Consider the following 21,799-nt stretch of genomic DNA (forward strand, 5'->3'; position numbering starts at 1 on the left):
TGGTTCTAGTTCCCAAACTAGACGGGGAGATACGTTTTTGCGTGGACTACCGTAAGCTAAATGCTGTAACTCGCCCAGACAACTATCCAATGCCACACACAGATGAACTATTAGAGAAACTGGGAGGGGCCCAGTTCATCTCTACCTTGGACTTAACCAAGGGGTACTTGCAGGTACCGCTAGATGAATCTGCTAAGGAAAAGTCAGCCTTCACCACACATGTTGGGCTGTATGAATTTAATGTACTCCCTTTCGGGCTGCGGAATGCACCTGCCACCTTCCAAAGACTTGTAGATGGTCTCCTATAGGGGTTAGGAGACTATGCAGTCGCCTACCTTGACGATGTGGCCATATTTTCGGATTCCTGGGCAGAACACCTGGAACATCTACAACATCTTTGAGCGCATAAGGGAGGCAGGACTAACTGTTAAGGCTAAGAAGTGTCAAATAGGCCTAAACAGAGTGACTCACCTTGGACACCAGGTGGGTCAAGGAACTATCAACCCCCTACAGGCCAAAGTGGATGCTATCCAAAAGTGGCCTGTCCCAAGGTCAAAGAAACAGGTTAAGTCCTTCTTATGCTTGGCCGGTTATTACAGGCGATTTCTACCTCAATACAGCCAAATCGCCGCTCCACTGACAGACCTAACCAAAAAGAAACAGCCAAATGCCATTCAGTGGACCGAAGAGTGTCAAAAGGCCTTTAACCAGCTTAAAGCGACACTCATGTCTGACCCTGTACTAAGGGCCCCAGACTTTTGACAAACCATTCCTAGTAACCACAGATGCGTCCGAGCGTGGTGTGGGAGCAGTTTTAATGCAGAAAAGACCTGATCAAGAATTCCACCCTGTAGTGTTTCTCAGCAAAAAACTGTCTGAGAGGGAAAGCAACTGGTCAGTCAGTGAAAAAGAATGTTACGCCATTGTCTACGCTCTGGAAAAGCTACGCCCATATGTTTGGGGACGGCGTTTCCACCTGCAAACCAACCATGCTGCGCTACAGTGGCTTCATACCACCACAGGAAATAACAAAAAACTTATTCGGTGGAGTTTAGCTCTCCAAGATTTTGATTTTGACATCCAACACATCTCAGGAGCTTCTAACAAAGTGGCTGATGCACTCTCCCGTGAAAGTTTCCCAGAATCAACTGGTTAAAATCATCCTTGAGATATGGAAAATATTGTTAGTCTTTATGTACTTGGTAGTATATTTAGAGGTGCATGTGTCTTATTAACTCTTTTTTTTCCTAGAGCTCCAGGAAGAAATCCCAGCCAGCGTTTCACCCTAGCTGCGATTTAGGGGGCGTGTCATAAATATAAAGGGAAGGGTAAATACCTTTAAAATCCCTCCTGGCCAGAAGAAAAAACCCTTTCACCTGTAAAGGGTTAAGAAGTTAGGATAACCTCGCTGGCACCTGACCAAAATGACCAATGAGGAGACAGGATACTTTCAAAAGCTGGGAGGAGGGAGAAAAAAAAAAGGGTCTGTGTCTGTCTGTGTGATGCTTTTGCCGGAGACAGAACAGAAATGGAGTCTTAGAACTTAGTAAGTAATCTAGCTAGATATGCGTTAGATTATGATTTCTTTAAATGGCTGAGAAATTAAGTTGTGCTGAATAGAATGAATATTCCTGTCTGTGTGTCTTTTTTGTAACTTAAGGTTTTGCCTAGAGGGATTCTCTATGTTTTGAATCTAATTACCCTGTAAGGTATTTACCATCCTGATTTTACAGAGGTAATTCTTTTTACTTTTTCTTCTATTAAAATGTTTCTTTTCAAGAACTGAATGCTTTTTTCATTGTTCTAATATCCAAGGGTTTGGTTCTGTGAACACCTACGCAAATTGGTGAGGATTTTTACCAAACCTTCCTCAGGAAGTGGGGTGCAAGGGTTGGGAGGATTCTGGGGGGAAAGATGTTTCCAAACAACGTTTTCCTAATAAATAAACCCAGATAAACGTTTGGTGGTGGCAGTGGAAGTCCAAGGGCAAAGGGTAAAATAGTTTGTACCTTGGGGAAGTTTTAAACTAAGCTGGTAAAAGTAAGCTTAGGAGCTTTTCATGCAGGTCCCCACATCTGTACCCTAGAGTTCAGAGTGGGAAAGGAACCTTGACAAGGGGTAAACAGTGAGGTGGCAAAGTTTGCAGATGATACAAAACTATTCCAGATAGTTAAGTCCCAAGCAGACTGCGAAGAGCTACAAAAGGGTAGCACAAAACTGAGTGACTGGGCAACAAAACGGCAGATGAAATTCAATGTTGATAAATGCAAAGTAGTGCACATTGGAAAACATAATCCCAACTATACATATAAAATGATTGGGTCTACATTAGCTGTTACCACTCAAGAAAGAGATCCTGGAATGATTGTGAATAGTTCTCTGAAGACATCCACTCAATGTGCAGCGGCAGTTTAAAAAAAAAAAGGCAAACAGAATGTTGGGAATCACTAAGAAAGGGATAGATAATAAGACAGAAATATCACATTGCCTCTATATAAATGCCTGGCACACCCACCTTTTGAATACTGTGTGCAGATATGGTTGCCCCATCTCAAAAAAGGTATTGGAAAAGGTTCAGAAAAGGGCAATAAAAATGATTAGGGGTATGGAACGGCTTCCATATGAGGAGCAATTAATAAGACTAGGACTTTTCAGCTTGGAAAAGAGACAACAATGGGGAATATGAGAAAGGTCTGTAAAATCATGACTGGTGTGGAGAAAGTAAATAAGGAAGTGTTATTTACTCCTTCTCATAACACAAGAACTAGGGGTCACCAAAATAAATTAATAGGCAGCAGCTTTAAAATAAACAAAAGGAAGTATTTGTTCACACAACACACAGTCAACCTGTGAAACTCCTTCCCAGAGGTTGTTGCGAGGGTCAAGCCTATAACAGGGTTAAAAAAAACTAGATAAGTACATGGAGGATAGGTCCACAATGGCTATTAGCCAGGATGGGCAGGGATGGTGTCCCTAGCCTCTGTTTGCCAGAAGCTGGGAATGGGTAACAGGTGATGGATCACTTGATGATTACCTTCTGTTCATTCCCTCTGGGGCACCTGGCTTTGACCACTGTCAGAAGACAGGATTCTGGGTTATATGGACCTTTGGTCTGACCTAGGATGGCCGTTCTTATGTTCATGCTTTACAAGTACGCATGAAGGCCATATTTTAACAAGAAAACACACAAAATAAGGGCCAGATTATTCTTCTCCAAATGGAAAGAACTCTGATCTGACTGAAAAGGAAGGTGGGAGTGCCAGCTTTGAAGCCCACCCAAGGAGGCATTGTGCGGCTTGAGTATCAAAGGCTTTCAGGCTATGTCTACACTGCAATTAAAAACCTGCAGGTGGCCTAAGACAGCTGACTTGGGGTCACAGAAGTCAGGGTAAGGGGCTGTAATAGCAGTGTAGATACATAGATATTAGGGTCAGAAGGGACCATTATGATCATCTAGTCTGACCTCCTGCACAATGCAGGCCACAGAATCTCACCCACCCACTCCTGCGATAAACCTCTCACCTATGTCTGAGCTTACTGAAGTCCTCAAATCATGGTTTAAAGACTTCAAAGAGCAGAGAATCCTCCAGCAAGTGACCCATGCTCCATGCTCTAGTGAAAGGCGAAAACCCCCCAGGGCCTCTTCTAATCTGCCCTGGAGGAAAATTCCTTCCCAACTCCAAATATGGCGATCAGCGGAACCCTGAGCATCTGGGCAAGATTCACCAGCCAGATACCCAGGAAAGAATTCTCTGTAGTAACTCAGATCCCACCCCATCTAACATCCCATCACAGGCCACTGGGCCTATTTACCATGAATATTTAAAGATCAATTAATTGCCAAAATCATGTTATCCATCATACCATCTCCTCCATAAACTTATCGAGTTTAATCTTAAAGCCAGATAGGTCATTTGCCCCCACTGCTTCCCTTGGAAGGCTATTCCAAAACTTCACTCCTCTGATGGTTAGAAACCTTCGTCTAATTTCAAGTCTAAACTTCCCGATGACCAGTTTATATCCATTTGTTCTTGTGTCCACACTGGTACTAAGCTTAAATAATTCTTCTCCCTCATTTATCCCTCTGATATATTTATAGAGAGCAATCATATCAGATGTCTGATGGACCCTCCTCCCTCACAGTGGGAATATCTACACCACAATTAAACAGCCCCTTGGCCCGAATCCTGCAAGCCTGAGGCAGCTGACATGGGCCAGCTGTGGGTGTCTAACTGCAGTGTAGATATACCCTCAGTGGCCAGGAGCAGGAGGAGCTGATCTCCATGGCATTCTGCTTTCATAGGCATCAGGAGACTGGATTATCCGTTGCCCCCTTCACCACATGTTATCACTTAAACTAGTGACCAATGGGTGTTAGACACTACCAAAGCAGAATGACAGTGTTTACAGCCACTTTGCATCACGAAGATGAACACTCATAACTGAGGATACTTGAAGCACCCTGTACCTATCTGAGAGAGAAAACAGAGTTTTGCACTGGTGCAGGGGTGCCTGGACAAGAACCAGTGGTGCCGGAGGAGCAGGATGGAGAGTCTGACCAGCGTGTAACTGGAAGATTCCCTTCCTTGCATATCTCTGGGAGTCACACAGCTGGGAAGCTGCAACCCTTGACCCCTCCCTAGAACCCCATACCCCTCCCTCTTTATGGAACAGTTACATAAAAATGCCACAAGGCAAACCTTAAAGAGTTGTTTGGCCCAACCCTCCATAACCTCCCTCCCATGTGAATCCCTACAGGATTGGAATGGAAGAGTGAGACAACACACCACAATTAAATGCAAATGGATTACTAGTATAATCAGGCCTCTTAAAGAACAATTTATGGTACAAAGCAATTTAACTAGAACTGTGATCTGATTTAATGTTGCTTTGTCCCAATTTGCTATCTCAGTGCACTAATTATTGATTAGCGCATTTCAAAAGCCTAATGGAAATAAAATACAGTAGTTAAGATTAGCTACTCTGCAGCTGGAGAAAAACTACACAGGTAGCCAGGGAAGCAAAATAAAAGCTCTCAGAGGGAGGGTTTCTAATTTATTTTACAGGGTTCTAGGGTTCTTAGCCAGTCACAAACACAAACAAATCCCAAAATGTCAGTCTCTGGCTACATTCCTTTTGTGAAGCTTAAATCCTTAAAATGAACAAACCATCTCTAGCTACAGAACAGTGCAAAGTCAGGAGCTTTTCTATCTCTCACATTTCCCACTCTGACTTCTAAGCAGCAAAAACTCTCATGAACATGTAAGTCCATTCAATCTGTTTCTTACAGTTCCGATGCTAACTAGGCTCTGCTGCACTCAGTTGCTTCAGGCAGGCTGGCTCTGCGAGCGGGGACTTTGAAAAAAAACTGACGGGTTATAACTCAACAACCCCATGCTACCATCTGACCCCCTAGAACACTGCTTAGACTCCCCGCTGGGAAGGGGGTGAATCAGCGCTGTGAGGCCCCACCAAAAGACATACACCCGTTGTCACAACCACCTGATAAGACTGTGCTGAGGAAAATGTTGCTGTGCCACTCCATTGCAGGGAGGCAGCGTGGTTCACTGACCAGGGAGCAGGAGTGGGAGCCAGCCTGACGTTCTATTTCTGGCTCCATCACTGACCTGGTATGTGATCTTGGCCAAGGTACTTCATTTCTGTTTCCCCACATGGGATAACACCTCATTTGTAAAGCCCATGAGAGCTGTTACTGCTGATTAATTAATGGAGTGCCTGTGTGATATCTCACTGATCCTTCAGAAAGGATGATGTCAAAGAAAACAAGCCATGGAGTTAACAAAACAGGTAGGTTTCAGCAGTGATGTGCCAGTCTCTAAAGGTTTTCTTGTTCACATCCTATTTATCTTAATCCTCTCTTCAAAGCTTCTTTGTTCCATACCAAGAGGCCTGAGCAAGACTCCCTTTCGGCCAGCAGCCCCCACCTTCCATTCATCCATATTGGGTACTTATATGGCCTCTATCAACAAAGCATCTCAGCATCTTTTAATTTGTTTCTCTTCACAACACCCATGGAAGGTAGAAAAGTGCTATTATTCTCATTTTACTGATGGGGAGCTGACACACAAAGACAAAGTGACTTGCCCACAGTCTCACACATAGTCTGTGGTGGAGCAGGAAATTATATCTGGTTCCCCCAATCCTGGACTAGCACTGTAATCACTGGACCATCATTCCTCTCTAGTCACGGATCACTTTCGCCATCAGGAGCAAAATTAATGGGGAAAGCTCTGTAGTCTTTTATCTCCTAGCAGGATACTCTCGGGTAGAAGGTCCAAATTCCACTCCAGAAGAGGCAGGTGACAGAAATGGGGTCACTCTTCACTGGCTAATGCTGGCACTGGTCCAAATCTGAAAGTCTGTACCCATTTTTTGCTCAGCCGATTTAAAGGAGTTTGACCCGAGAAAGAAATGAATATAGGGTTGCCAAGGGTCCGGTTTTCAGCCAGAATGCCTGTTCGAAAAGGGACCCTGGTGGCTCCGGTCAGTACCACTGACTGGGCTACTAAAAGTCCAGTTGGCGGTGCAGCGGGGCTAAGGCTCCACATGGCTCCTGGAAGTGGCACACAGGGGCAGCTATGGGGGCTCTGTGTGCTGCCCCTGACCTGAAGAACCAGCTCAGCAGCTCCCATTGGCTGGGAACCATGGCCAATGGGAGCTGCAGGGGTGCTGCCTGTAAATGCAGGCAGCGCGCAGAGCCCCCTGGCCCCTCCACCTAGGAGCTGGACATGCCAACCGCTTCCGGGACCGCCTGAAGTAAGCGCTGCTGGGAGCCTGCGCCACGAACCCCATGCCCCAGCCCTAAGCCCCCTTCCATACCCAAACTCCCTCTCAGAGTCTGCACCCCCTCTCTGAGCCCCCTCATGTGCCCCAAACCCTTCACCCCCAGCCCCACCCCAGAGCTCGCACCACCAGCCAGAACCCTCACCTTCTCCCTCTCCCACACCCCAATCCCAGCCTGGTGAAAATGAGTAAGGGTGGGGGAGAGTGAGCGACCGAGGGAGTGGGAATGGAGTGAGTGGGGGCGGAGCTTCAGGAAGGGGCAGGGCAAGGGTGTTCAGTTTTATACGACTAGAAAGTTGGCCACCCTAAATGAATATGGACTTTTGGTTTGAGGCCACTGTGCTCTAGGAATTCCCCACTATTGGAACTTGAAAGTTGACTGCTTTCCTTAAAAGCCAAAGCTCTCTCCCGTGTATGAGATTTAAACAGAGGCAACATGCCCCAGTGGTAAGGAAGCCAGATTGATCATCAAGGGAGTGGAATTTTTATTTCTTCTTAAAAGGGTGGGTTTGGTTTATAGGTTAGGTTTGGGCATAGTTCCAAATTTAGGTCAGTCCTTTTGTAAGATCAGGGGAAAGAATTTAATTAATAAATTTAACTCTTGTATTTGGAAGTTTAATTTGCACACGCATGTTACAAGAGAGGTGATATTATGCTTATCAATACTATCTAATCTAGTACAGTGGGATGGGGGAAGAAAAGGAAAACGATAGCAAGTCAGGATTTGAGAGGAGGGTATTGTCTTAGAATCCATGTATCTTGGGCAATTTAGGGTGCTTGGTGTCTTGCACACATTGCTGAGATGAGTTAAAATGAAAATGTCCTTTAATAAATAAATAACCTTACTGAGTCTGCTGTCATTAGTTGATTCCCATTCATTAAATGCACAGCTGAATCGGCTTTCAAAATTATGAATGTTTGTGTACTGTGCAGTGTGGCAAGGCACCTCTTCCACCTTGCCCAGGTCAGTGCTTCCCCCCTCTGGTAGTGGGAGGCTTGGAATAAATCAAACCCGCTCCAGACACTATTTGTTTTCCCACTTGGGGTTTAGTTTTGAATATTTTTGAGGTAGGCCTCAGGACAGGCCCAAAGAGTGCTCCTCCATCAAACAAAGGAAACAAATTCACATCACAAACAAAGGGGAATACCTGTTCCTATGTCATCTCTGGGTGTGAGCTGGGGGTAAGGTGTGCAGCCTTGTTATTGACCGAGGGTGACAGTCCTTCCCCTAAACAGGCAGTCACTTAGGTAGTTTCTTCTGTAGGGAAAAGGGCAGCTTTCCTCCCTGGAGAAGCCTTTCTCCCTGCTGCTACTAGCTCTGCAGCAGCATCTCTCTCCTCTTCTCTCACCAGAGGACCGTTTTTTGAAGGTCTCAGGCAGCCCTTAATTGGACTCAGGTGTCCCTGGTTGACATGAGATAACCTCTTCTCATCAGCTTATTGGGAAAAGGACCTTTATCATTCCAGGGCTGATATACTTGCAATCTACCACTCTTTTACAGCTGTGCAGCCAGACTTTGTCACGACATATTTCAGGAACATAAGATGTGTGTGTGTCTCTTTCATATGTATGTATTTTTTGAGTCTGCAGTCTATTTCATATAAGCTTCTATGTGGTGCTTAAGGTATTGGTTTTGACCTAGCAAACCCTAAAGAGTTTGGAACCATCTCTCTCCCTGTGTGATACCAAAGCAACATGAAGAAACCTGATCTTGCATTTAAGACCCTGGACTGGGACTCAGGTGATCTGGGTTCAGTTCCCAGTTCTGCCACCCGCTTCCTTTCTCTGTGATCTTGGGCAAGTCACTTATTTTATTCATGGGAAACTGCAGCATGGGGATGAGGATAATATTTACTTTCGCCCACCCTTTGTTTGTCTTGTCTGTTTAGACTACAAGCTCTTTGGGGCAAGAATTGCCTTACTATGTATTTTGTAGTGCCTAGTACTATGGGGCCCCAATGGAGATAGGGGCATTTAGATTCTACTGAAATACAAGTAATAGCACTAAAGCTAACAATTCTCTGGTTTAAGAGCAGGGGCTGATAGTAAGTTGTCTTCCATGAAGGTCTTTAAATTCTGGAGTTCACTTTCCACATTGGTCCATCAGAGCTCCCATATGATGACTTTCAGGAACTAAGATATCATTTTTTTTCAGGTTTTGGAGAAGGGCTGGGTTGAGGGATGTGGTGGTAACATGCAGGGTAACATTTTTGGAGGAGCGCTTGCTATGGTGGGGGATATTCTTATATTTTGGATTTTTATCCTTTGGCTGCATGTAAGAACACCCAGAGCTGTAGAAAGAAACTCTTTTAAATATGAAGAAATATAGATGTTGTGAAGTTCTTCCAGATCTTGCCACATGAAAGGCTCTTTGTATTGTGCATAATGTGATAATACATTTTTGCATAATACAAAAGTATATTATGATTTAGAGATAAACTCTCTCTGTACTTCTTTGTATCTTCACAAAAGCATTTCAAAGTTTAGACTTAAGAAATCGGCAGGAAGTAACTATTTTTAATGAAGCAAACTGATTTCTTTTTAAATTTGATACTGGCAGTCATTTGCTTTGGTAATTATTAACAGGAATTCCAATGAAATCTCTACAATGTTTTCGGATGCTGATTATTATTTAAAATCTTGTCAAAAGGCATTTTTAAATAATAAACCAAATCTGCAGTGAGAAAGAAAGCTCAGAAAACAGCTGCAGAAAATAATGACTAGCACATTCCCAAACATTTTGCCTAAAAATATATTTGGTACAGTGTGAACACCATTGCTCCATAATTATCTCATAATTTTGATGATCTCAGCTTCTAACATAGTACTGTAAGTGCATATCAAGAATAGCTCATTAGATCCTACAGCTGTGCAGAGAAAGGTAATTGTGTGGAGGATTTCAGTATTTGAAATTGGGTTTCACCCTGATTCAGAACAAGACCCCAAAATTTCAAAGTTCTCCACAAAACAGAATGGAGCGCCAACTCAGAGAGACAATCTGCCTTGGAAGTCCAGGGGTCCCCAACTCAGAGGCAGTCTGGCAGGTGACTGGCAATGAGCCAGTGAGGTGAACTGCTGGGAAACCAGGTGAAGGTGTGCCTGGCAGAGGCGTTTTGAAATCCGCCTGCGTTTCCGAAGGAACTTTGCCTGTGAAACAGATCGTCAACTTCTGATGAAAAATTGTTACATATGAATTTTTCTGACCAGTTCTAGTAGATACATCATAGTGTTATCCAATCTTGATGAAAGAGAGGGAGAGGGAATGTTTGGGACCAGGGGAGAGAAAATGGGAACTCCTGAGTTTCCTAGTGTAGTGAACAGAAATAGAGGGTAGATGAAAAAATAGAGGGGAATTATCAAAATGGAAGGCAAAAAATACATAAAAGCATCTTCAGTAATGCTTTTAAGGTAAAACTCTCTTCCCTCCAGATACCTCATGTTTTCCTGTATTGACTATTACCTCATCTTCCTTGCCTTCCTCTCAACCCTGCCCTGGTCCATTCAAAATACAGTTGCTAATATCATCACCTTTGCCTGTTATTCTGATTACATCACCCCATCTTTGAATCCCTCCGTTGTCTCCTTCTTCCCCACATCATCACATTCAAGCTTCTCGCACTTGCTTTTGAAGCCACTGACTGCTCTTCCCCTCCCTGCTTCTCTGCTCCTATATCATACCAAGCCACCCCCAAGTGTTGTCAGGTTTGACCCTCTGCTTATACACTTTCCCACAAATACCTTCACACTTTCTTCCACCTCACCCCTTATACATGGAATGCCCATTCTACACTAGTCCACAAAGCCACTTAGCCTCTCCTCCTCCGAATCTCACTTCAAGGCCTACGTTTATAATGATGGCAACTAATAATGGTGAGATGGACGGTCAGTGTGGCTTGCTGATATCTATACATTTAAGACAAATTTTAAATAATTCACATAGCTATCCTGAAATCGTAGGTTCCCTGCTGGTTTTGAGGGGTCTCTTAATGGAGGCTGGGCTTAAAGTAAGTGTATTTTCACGAGCTGTGGAGAGTGCCAGAGCCCTCTACTGATGTTGGCAGAGGGCCCTGTATGACCTTGGGGGCAGCCTTTTCTTCCTTCCACCTCACTGATTAAAATCAAGTTCAAATGAAACAATTTCCCATGCTTTCTACATCCCTTCCTTAATAGTCACAGGATGACCTTTAGGGGGAAAAGGTTAGTGTAGTGTAGTGTAGTGTAGAGACAGTGCACCAGTGAACTGTTTTCTAATTCAATTTGTTAAATGCAAGTAACCATAAATAATTACAAATCAGTTACCAACCCTGCTGTATACCTCCCCGAGCAAAAAGTTATAACAAAGTATTTCTGAAAGTGATTGAGCAAAATGAACAGCTTCCATAAGGCAAGGCATTTGCGTTTCAATTTATCTTTTCCTTCATAATAGCACCATTTGAAATACATTTTGCTAAATATGGGAACTGCTCTTGTAGAAGAAATCAATTATATTCTTAAGTTTAAATCTTCTCTTTTCCAGTTATGCTCTAATGTATCACTGTACCTAAGAAATGTACCCCGGGGATAATGCTTCTATTCTTCACTAAAAATCCATGAATAACATTATGTAAAAGTTAATTTATGATAAATGATTTAAAATCTTAACCTAGTATGGCTTCTTATTCAAATGTCATCAGAAAATGACACCTCACCCGCAGAAAGGAGTCAAGGGATCCATTCTCCATATATTCAACCACAATCATTACTGGTCTGCCTGCAAAGACAGCAAAGAAACACATTAGGATTATAGCTATATTAAGGGCTTGTTATATTTCCAGCTGTTACAAACAGATTATTTTAATTACTTAAATATGTAGCTCATTTTCAAAATCTTCCTCTACAGCACAAATGCATGTCATTGTTCTGTTATTCCTAAGCAACATTTTCCATCAATATTTTCTTTATTTGAGGCACTGAAGTAGCTGACTGCATACAGTTCATTTTGGCAGTGTTTTCTTTTCTTTAAAATAGTCAAACTAGAGTCCTCAATTCCAAACAGTTACCATTATTGTACCTGTCAGTGGGAGCAGTAGCATCTTTAACATGAAATGTGCAGTAATTACAGCTATATTCATAAAGAATACTTCTGAAAACACTCAAGGCAAGGCAAAAAAAAAAAAAAAAAAAAAAAGGAAATTGATAAATCATCTCCAAAAGAAACCAAACCCAGGACCAAAATCTGCTCTGCCAAAGAAAAGCATGTAAGCCAAAAATGTCAATGATGCTATATACTATGAAAGCAAAGAAATCTCTCCTTTATTGTGTGTGTGTGTGTGTGTGTGTGTGTGTGTGTGTGTATATATATATATATATATGTGTTTTGTTTTACTGATCTGCTTTTGGTGGAGTTTCTAAACCTACATTTCCGTGAAACATGGCCAGTGTATTTTTATCCATAGATATGCTGATGCAGTGTGGTCCTAGGCCACCAAAGCACTGAATTCAGTGCTTAATTTTTTCAAATCAATGGAACTATTCATGTGTTTAAGTAAACCATGTGCTTAAATGCTTTACTGGATTGGGGGCTATCGGGGTCTCTTATGTACTTCGTTCTGATTGACTACTGCAGATTTCCTAGTTGGTTCTGTATTATGTTCAGAAAAGAACCAGCTCAGAAATAGATTAACATTATATGGTTTTTACCAACATGTCCAACTTGCCCAGTTTTACATTTTATCTGTTGTATGTACCTAAAAGGGATCTTGCTGCTGGTATCCAGGCATGAGCTGTCACTCCAGAACTGCCTAGCAGGAACAGCCCAATTTACCTGCTAATCGGAGCCTACAGTGAGATGTTTCAGAATGGTTACTAGTACACAGGGTCAACTAATAAATACAAGACTAAAGTAATGATATGCAAGATTGTTGTTCTATCCACTTTTACCTCCTGCCCAATCTCTTTGTGGCAATGCCTGTATCTGGAAGGGTCTATGTAAAACAGAACTTTTAACAACAGGTGCCATCATGACTTATCACACTTCTCTCTAAACAGTCCCAATAATTTCAATTCCTTTGCAAGTCCTTATGTAGAAGTCTTTCCCAGCCTATCTTTTTGTTTGTAGTTGGCTGTCCCTGGACTCATTCCTATTTCTGCTACACATTTTTTTCAGATGGGGTAATGAGACAGTAACACAGTAATCAGGGTGAGTGTGTACCAGTGATTTGCATAATGACATGATAATATTTCCACTCCTATTTTCTATCCCACTCTTTATACATGCAAACTTTTTGCATATTTTTTTGACTGACTGTGGACATTGTGGACAGTTCAATAAAATACATAGGCTCACTGACACTCAGGTCTTTCTCCTGAGTTGTTACAGTTAATTTAGAAATGAGAAAGGTATAGAAGTAGTTTGAACTATTCCTTCAAATGTGCATTTACCTGCCCTTGTCAACAATGAATTTCATCTGCCTTGTGCTGCCCATTGACATAGCTTTGTCAAGTTTTTCTGAAGTTCCTCACAGTATTCTCTAGTCTTGACAAAGAAAAATTTATCTGCAAATCTTTCTAGCTGTTTGTTCTCCTTCTTAGATCATCAATAAATATAACAGTTCTGTTACTAATGCAAATCCCACTGTTATTCTTTTGCTGTGTTGAAAATTGAATTTTTATTTCTTTTTGTTTTCTGACAAAAATCCCCTGTCATCACAGCATCTCTTTCTCTCTGTTGTAACCCCATCTCTTGGAAAGGCCTCTTTGGTGTGTGAGGAATTATCAGACCCTCTTTTGTCTATTGAGTGGTGGGTCCCATGCAGGACTGGCCTTACCATGAGGTGAACTGAGGCGGCCGCTTCAGGTGCCAGACTGTGGGGGGTGGGGGGGCACCACCAGGATTCAGAGTGTAGAAAATTGTGTCTGCTGCTGGTGCATATGTATTCTCTCTGCTCTAGATGCATAGAGATGGTGGAGTGCTGTGCTGGAGGAAGTAGGGCACAAGAGACATAACAGGTAGGCAGGAGAAAAGGTAAGAGGGAATAACAGAAAGCAGCAGGAGCTGCAGGGAGACAGAGGAGGAGGAGCCTCTTATGTACCTCTCTAGCACCCCCAGGAGCCTGGACTGATTAACACCAGCTTCTCAGGGAGCTTCCTGTTTCCTGCTGCTTCCCTGAACCCACTTGAGGAGAACAGGCAGTCAACTGAAGTGACAGGAGCCAGTTAGGTCCTTAAGACGCTGGTATCTTCCCTCACTCAGGCCCTGCTACCAGCCTGCTTATTTGTCCTCTTCAACTGAGTGTTGAGAGCCAGTATAGCTGGCACAGAACAGCAGTCATGAGTGAAAGAAGAAAATGCCCCTCTGGGGCAGCATTCGGAAAAAGAAAGAAAGCAAAGGAAGCTTTTCTATCTACGCAGGAAGGAGCTCTCCTGAGATACATAGACACAAATGTTCACGGTGAGCCTTCCGACCGCAGTGAGGATGTGAGTGGTGAAAAGATGCCTGATCTTCCAGTTAGTCAGAGTGCAGGTAACCATGCACATTCCTGAAGAGAAGTGTAGATCACAGAAGAGTGTGGTGGAGGTGCAAGAAACAGCTGCTGCTGAGTTTAGTTCCTTAAGTCTAGAGGATCCAGGACTGTGGAGCCACTTGAGCAGTAACTTGAGAGACTTCCTTGTACTGCATGGGCCACAGCAAGTGAAAAACTTCATGTTCCCCAAAGACAATGAAAATAGAAGTTTCCATCCAAAACATTCCTGGCGTGAAATCCCCAATGGTGACAAAGAGGAGAGGACATGACTTATGTACTCAAAAACCCAGAATGCTGCAGACTGTTTTTGTTGCAAGCTCTTCCAGTCTAATGTTCCAGCCACATTGGGTTCTACAGGAACAAAGGACTGGAAAAATCTGGCTAGAAATCTGGCATGCCATGAGAAGGCAGCAAATCACCAGAGAGCATGAGATGAGACAAAGGTTAAAGGCCACCATAGATGATCAGCATCAAGAGACGATTGCATCAGAGACTCTTTACTGGCAAAATGTTTCTAAAAAGGCTCATTGCCATTGTAAGAATGCTTGCTACCCAAAAACTAGCACTGCTTGGCACTTCAGATCAGCTGTATGTGCCAAACAATGGAAAGTTCCTTAAAATTGTGGAGCTGATGGCTGAGTTTGATGCTGTACTTTAGGAGCATCTAAGAAGAGTCACCACCCAAGAAATGTACACACACCACTACCTTGGAAAAAGAATTCAAAATGAGATCATACAGTTACTGGCAACAAAAGTCAAACAGAAGATTGCGGCATATCTGAAGTCAGCAAGATATTACTCTGTTATTCTGGACTGCACACCTGACATCAGCCATATGGAACAAATTACTTTAATTGTATGTTTTGTAACAACAACAGAACCTAGTGAAAATGTCCCTTCAATGGTGACTATCAGAGAGCATTTTCTAGAATTTATTGACATTGATGATACTACAGGAGCTGGTATGACAAATGTGCTTCTTAAAAAGCTGAAAGATACGGGAATTGCGATAGCTGACATGAGAGGTCAGGGCTACGATAATGGTGTCAACATGAGCGGAAAGAACAAAGGAGTGCAGACATGAATCTGAGAGTTAAACCCTCGAGCTTTTTTTGTGCCAGGCAGTTCTCATTCATTGAACTTGGTAGTCAGTGATGCAGCATCAACTTTTAGTGAGGCTGCTGAATTTTTTAATGTAATTCAAAGCATCTATGTATTTTTCTCTGCATCAACTCATCGATGGCAAATTTTGAAGCAACATCTGGGAACATCCTCTCTGACACTGAAATCACTGAGTGCTACACGATGGGAAAGTCGAGTGGAGGCGATAAAGCCTCTCAAACACCAAATTGGGAAGATAGATGATGCCATAGGTGCCATTATGGAGGATAATGCTATGACAGGAACTGTTCGTGGGAGAACAGTGGCAGAGGAAAATGGAATCACCAGAAACATACACAACTTCAAATTTCTGTGTGGCTTAGTGTTGTGGCATGACATACTGTTTGAAATAAATGTAAAGAAGAGACTCCAAGGTGTTGACCTTGATATATCTGGAGCAATGGAAGAACTGGACAAAGCAAAGTGATACTTACAGTCTTACCGGTCAGATGAGGGATTTCAAAATGTTCTGAAGAGTGCACAGAAGTTGGCAGAGGAACTTCACACTGAAGCTATTTTCCCACCCATTCAAGAATACAAGAGTCACCGAAGAAGAGGACATTTTGATTATGAGGCATGGGATAATCTCAGAAGAGATCCCAAACAACAATTCAAAGTTGAATTCTTTAACCAGGTGCTAGATTGTGCAATAAAGTCAGCTGAAGAACGTTTCATGCAGCTCAAGGAACACAGCAGTATATTTGGGATGTTGTATGATATTCCAAAACTCCTCACTGTACCTGAAGAAGACCTACACCAGCACTAGAGACAGTGTTGACACATGAGACATGCGCGATATTGATGCGAGTGATTTAGGGCAACTAAAAGCCTTTTCAAGATACATTTCAGCAGGATCAACTCCAAAGGCTGTTCTGGAATATATGTGCACAAATAAGATGACCACCCTCTTTCCAAATGCTTTTGTTGCTCTGTGCATACTTCTAACACTTCCTGTAACAGTTGCCAGTGGAGAATGCAGTTTCTCCAAGCTGAAGTTAATAAAAACACACAATGACACAGGAGAGGCTGGTCGGCCTTGCAGCCATCTCAATAGAGCATGAGCTGGCCCAGACTGTCAACCTTCAGCAGGAAGCAGTTCAAAACTTTGCAACCAAGAAGGCAGGGAAAGCACCACTTTGATTATTCAAACAGATAAAAATGCCAGTGTTTACTATGCAGACAAGAAAAGTTACATTTGCTGTTCAGGCATTTGAAAGTTAAGTGTTACTTAAAATTTTTGAACAAGGCATTTTAAGTTGTTAGTTCTCCTTTATTGGGGTAGGTAGCAGAGCAGTATCATGAGAGGAGCAGAACAGGAAGAAGGCGGAATTGAGACCTTTCAAAGTTTTGGCCCAAGCGTGGGGACATGGGGGCATCATTTGAGCTCCCCGCCTCAGGTGCCAAAATGTTGTGGGCCGGCCCTGGTCCCATTTATGAGTTTATCCAACTCAATTTGTTTCTGATCTTATACATCCACTGATTATTACTGTGGGTTTTACTCTGACTGGGTGCTATGATGACATAAGTTTTATTTTGAAATTAGAAACTAGTGAGGGTTATTAATTTATTATTATTATTTAAATATTTTCTTCACCTCATGCCAGTAATGACAACCAACTGAGCAGCCTACTATTCTTAGTGCCAAACTCCTAAGCAGCCCAAACTCACTTGGTATGAATTTGACTCATATAAAAACTAGTTCTACCTCTCCCTCCCAGGCAGGGAGAAACCAGAAATAACTTCCACAATGTAGACAAAGGCACCTTGCAATAAATGTAAGGGTAGAACAGGCCTACAGATGCTTATTGCTGCATTTGGTTTGACATGAGTTATCTAGCAACTTTTCTTTTTTAGTATAACTACCAAAAAAAGAAGTGTGTGGAAAATTCTCCATTTGAAGGGAATGATGATGTGGCATATCCAGCTATGAAACGGAGACCTCTAGTTTACTATGAGCTCTTCCTTTGTACTATTCAGCAGCCATTTTGTAGAGTTCTGTTCTTTCCAGGTTTTATTCCACTCTCATCTCCATAATATCTGAAAGCCTTCCAGAAGTATATGAAGCAATGTGACTAACATCTGCCCCATGTGATTTTTCCCCTTTCCTCTCCTAGGGTAAAATTGTGAGTATTATTTTTTAATTATTTGATGTCTTCTCTGTGTGTGCTAGTGAGCAGGGGGCACCTCCTCATCTGGTGGTTGCAGTCTGTGACAGCAGCCTGACCTGGTGGTTATAGGATACGGAAACCCAGGCCCTCCCACTCCACCAGGTTCTGATCCGGGATCCTTCTTGAGCACCGTAAGGCAGGAGTCCGCTACCTGTGCTCTGGCTAACTCTCTCCACTGGGCCTCTTCTTACCTCTCTGCCCCTCCCCTTGGGGCCCATTGTAGCTGGCAATTGTCCCTGGACCATGGGTCTCAACAAGGTAGAGTGTCTCAGCTTCATGCAGCAGACCTCCCCCTGGGAATACCTTCCTGGTGTAGTCTCTCTGCAGCAGCAAGTGCAGGACTGCCTTTCTCCGCCCACTCCCTGCTGTGCTGAGGAGGCTCCCTTTTAAGTCCTTCTTTCAACTGGAGCATGCCCAGAGGGCCTGTCAGGGTGGGTCTTCCTGGGCCTAGAGTTGCTCCTGCATTCTTAACTCTGCAGTGTGGGGTTTAGCCACCCCATCACAGTACTATGGAAGGCAAGGTCCAAGAAATGCGCCAAGTTCTTGAAACAAAAGTGAGCATGTTTTAGATGGTTTTAAGATCCTGTGACAGTTTGTTTCACAGCCATGAACTGGCCCCTTTGAAAGCTCGGTCTCCTGCACAAATGGGCTTTACCCATGGACCGCTCCCTACTTTCCGAGGAGCAGAGTTGTCTATCATAGTCCTCATCCCAGAGTTTCAGATGATATCTTTGGTGAACAGGCTATTGAGCTCTTTGAAGATAAGGACAGAAACCTTGAATAGGACTTGATACTGTTTGGGAAGCCAAATGAAGGAATATGTTGCTGAGGCCAGGTCACTGTCTGCCAGGATTAGATGTCATCTTTTTGCCACTTGGAGATGTAGATAGTGTTTCTTGTGGACACAGCTAGGTGAGAGTTTTATAGCTGTCAGGAATCTCAGGAGCTATCTTAAACTGTGGACTGAAATGACCAGTTATGGGAGTGTACTTTCAACCAAACCAGACCACACAGTGGCTGCAAACTCCTCATTTTGACAACCCACATCACTTGCATTGTGCTTGGGTTTAGCTGATAGATGAACAGTGGGTTGATGTTGATCTCCACCAAGCACTGGGCCAAGAGTGATGTCAAATGTGGCAAAGACAAGGTAGAGCTGTGTGTCATCTGCATACTGCAACACTTGCATCTATGTTGTCTTACCAGTTACCTTAGTGGTTGCATGTTGATGTTGAATAGCAGCAGAGAGAGAGGAGAATAGATCATTGTGGGACTCCAGAAGTGAGAGTTCTAGGTGTGGAGGTGCAGTTTCCCATCACTATTCTATGGCTGAATCCTAAGGAGGACTCAAACCATTTCAGCACATTACCCATCTGAAGAAGGTTACAGAGTTGCTGGGGAAGTAATATCTCATGATCAATAGTGTCAAATGCCGCAGAGGTCTAGGAGAATTAGAAGGACAAGTGCCTTCTATCAATCAATAGTGGAAAATCACCCAACGTAGCCACTAATATGGTTTTCCATCCTGGTTTGAATCCAGATTTTGCTGGGTCTAGGATGTTGGCTTCAGTTACATGAACTTGTACGCAGCCTTTGACTCGCTTCTGTATGAGCTTGCTCAGGAACAGAACGTTGACACTGGATGGTAATTAGCTAGATGTGATGCATAAAATGCAGATTTCTTCACTGTTGATTGTACTATTGCATGTTTGAAGGAGGAAGGGAAGATTCCTTCCCTAAATGAAGCATTAACTATTTGGGTAGTTTTTGGCCTGTAACATGGCACACCTTCATTGTGCTCTTTGCTGGAGGCATTGTGAGGGATCACAGCCCTGAACCCAGGTTCAGGGATCCCTAGGCAGCATTCAGGCCATGGCTGCCACCCAGCAGCTCACCTGGGTAAGTAGGAAGGGTTCAGGGAAGGGCTCATTCACAGAGGGTCCCATACCCAAAGCACCCACTTGGGGGAAAAATCTCTCCCCATCACAGAATTGGCTAAGGAGTATTATATAAACCAGGAATAACAACAGAAAGTTGTCTGATTTAGATGATATGCTATGTGAAAATTAAAAAATAACTTTTAAAAACTCATATGTAGTTAGTTCCCTTTGTGCCATACACCTGAGGAGGCTCAAGAACATGTTATTTTACATGTAATTAGCATGGATATGTGTAAAAAACCACCTGTTTCAAATGGTAGCGCAGGAAGGACATGATTTGCTAAAAGCACCCATATATGCAGCTGTGGCATCACACAGACAGAAGAGACGCGCATCTGAAGATCTGCACCTTGTGAACTATGGGAGAATTCTAGTGGAGCACAAGTTAAGCCACTGAGGCTGCTGGTAGCTCCTCACAAACTCAAATTTGTACTCCTGCCGCCATGCTTGCAGTAAGAGTCTGCCTACACCTGATGCTTTATTTATGTTTGACTGCCATGGTCCAATAGAAATGGAAAGGAGAGGCCTCCAAATTAGCCACCTATAACCTCCAGGAGAATAAGGCCTCTGTGAAAAGTGTTTAGAGTCTTAACTAGAGGTGTTGTAAAGTTTACAAAAGGGGCCATAACGGGAAACTCCCTATTCCAAACCCATTTGAAATTTCGTCTAGGGTTGGTATCAGAGCCTAATCAGTCCATATACCTTTGATTTCAGGGTCATATCCAAAATCAGAGGGGGGGCTAGTTTATTGATCTTATGCAGCCAAAATCTTGTGAAAACAGCAATTTTCATAGAAATTCAGTCCAAGATTGTGGTGATCTTGTGAGAACAGATGATCACGAGAATGTTGCCATCACTTTAACAGCTTGCAAGATTTTGGAACCATCGAATAAGTCCCCAAACTCTAGCCCTGATTTGGCCTCAAGATCAAACCCTAATCTGGGATCGAACACTGCCACCTCAAATAATCTTTTCACGGAGATCCTTATAAAGACAGGATATTATTTCCTATTGCACTGCAGTGCCTGACAAAACCATTACAGACGTAAGATACTAGACCCAAGCTTAACAGACAGCTGGTGATGGTCAATAAGATATTCAAAACTGTACTTTAGACTTGATTTTTGACAAGTGATATTATGAAATGTTTGAACTAGCATAATGTTTGTCTTTTGAGTATAATGTAGATCAGAAATGTCTGGATTACTGTTTGATACTTAAAGCTATGGGAAGAAGGACAATGTAAAGATGTAATCAAATATCAGCTTCTAATGGCCCCATTATAATCAGAAATAGTCCTTATGGAAGTCAGTAACAGCCTTTCCACAGAGTTTCCCATTTACACTGAAGTTATTTAAAAAAACCTAACTTCTATTAGTATTGATAGTTGTACCTGTACAGCACTTTTCATACAATGAACTCAAAGCACTTTACAGACGATCAATGAAGTCTCAAGTCACTCTGTGAGGCAGGGATTATTGCAGTTTTACGGAAATGGAAACTCAAGTATAGAAAAGTTAAATTACTTCTTCCACTCACACAGTGTCAGTAACAGAGCTAGTGACTGAATCCTCAACATCTGACTCCAGTTCTGTGCACTAATTACTAAACCAGGAGTTCTCAGCCTGAAACTCACCACTTCCAGGGGGGTTGTGGTCAGCTATCAGGTGATTAGAACCACCCTGCCCTTTCTAGAATGCTAAACAGAACAGGGTTCCTGGCTAGACAGAGAGAAGTCTTCTGTACAGGAAAAGGCTGAGAACCCATGTCGTAGACATTTCTCTCTCTTTAGGTGTGAGATGGCATACATTACTATTTATATTACAGTAGCACTTTGAGGCCCCTTTGTGCTGAATGATGCACACACATAGGAAGACACTGCTCCTCCCTCAAAGACTTTACAGTCCAAACAAAGCAACTATTACTTATTTAGCTCATAAAGGTACACAGTATCTCTTCTTTGTCTCTTCAGATTAGAAGGTCTTCAGGCAGGGACTGTACCCTCTTCTAGTTGTACAGCACCTGGCACAATAGGGCTCTGATGCTGAATGGTCTTTGGGTGCTGCCCTCATATATATATATAATGTATATATTTAAAATGATAATTGAAATGGCAGATGCTCGACTTTTTTTTATTCTGTTGCCTACAAGGCCCGATACTCCAGGAAGATCACAAGCAACTCCAGGCCTGTCATTCGTGGTCGTCCTCTCTTTCCCTGATATT

The 21,799-nt window shown here is 42.9% G+C and overlaps 1 protein-coding gene across 1 annotated transcript in view; it reads right to left on the minus strand.

The window, feature by feature from the left end:
• The window catches only part of EPHA6 (EPH receptor A6), an 833,227-nt gene that overhangs the window by 96,017 nt on the left and 715,411 nt on the right, over positions 1 to 21,799 (minus strand). Inside the window, 1 exon segment of the mRNA XM_043538468.1 lies at positions 11,493 to 11,554. Coding sequence (XP_043394403.1) covers positions 11,493 to 11,554 — 62 coding nt within the window.

This window comes from Chelonia mydas, chromosome 1 (assembly GCF_015237465.2).
Source record: "Chelonia mydas isolate rCheMyd1 chromosome 1, rCheMyd1.pri.v2, whole genome shotgun sequence".
NCBI lineage: Eukaryota > Metazoa > Chordata > Testudines > Cheloniidae > Chelonia > Chelonia mydas.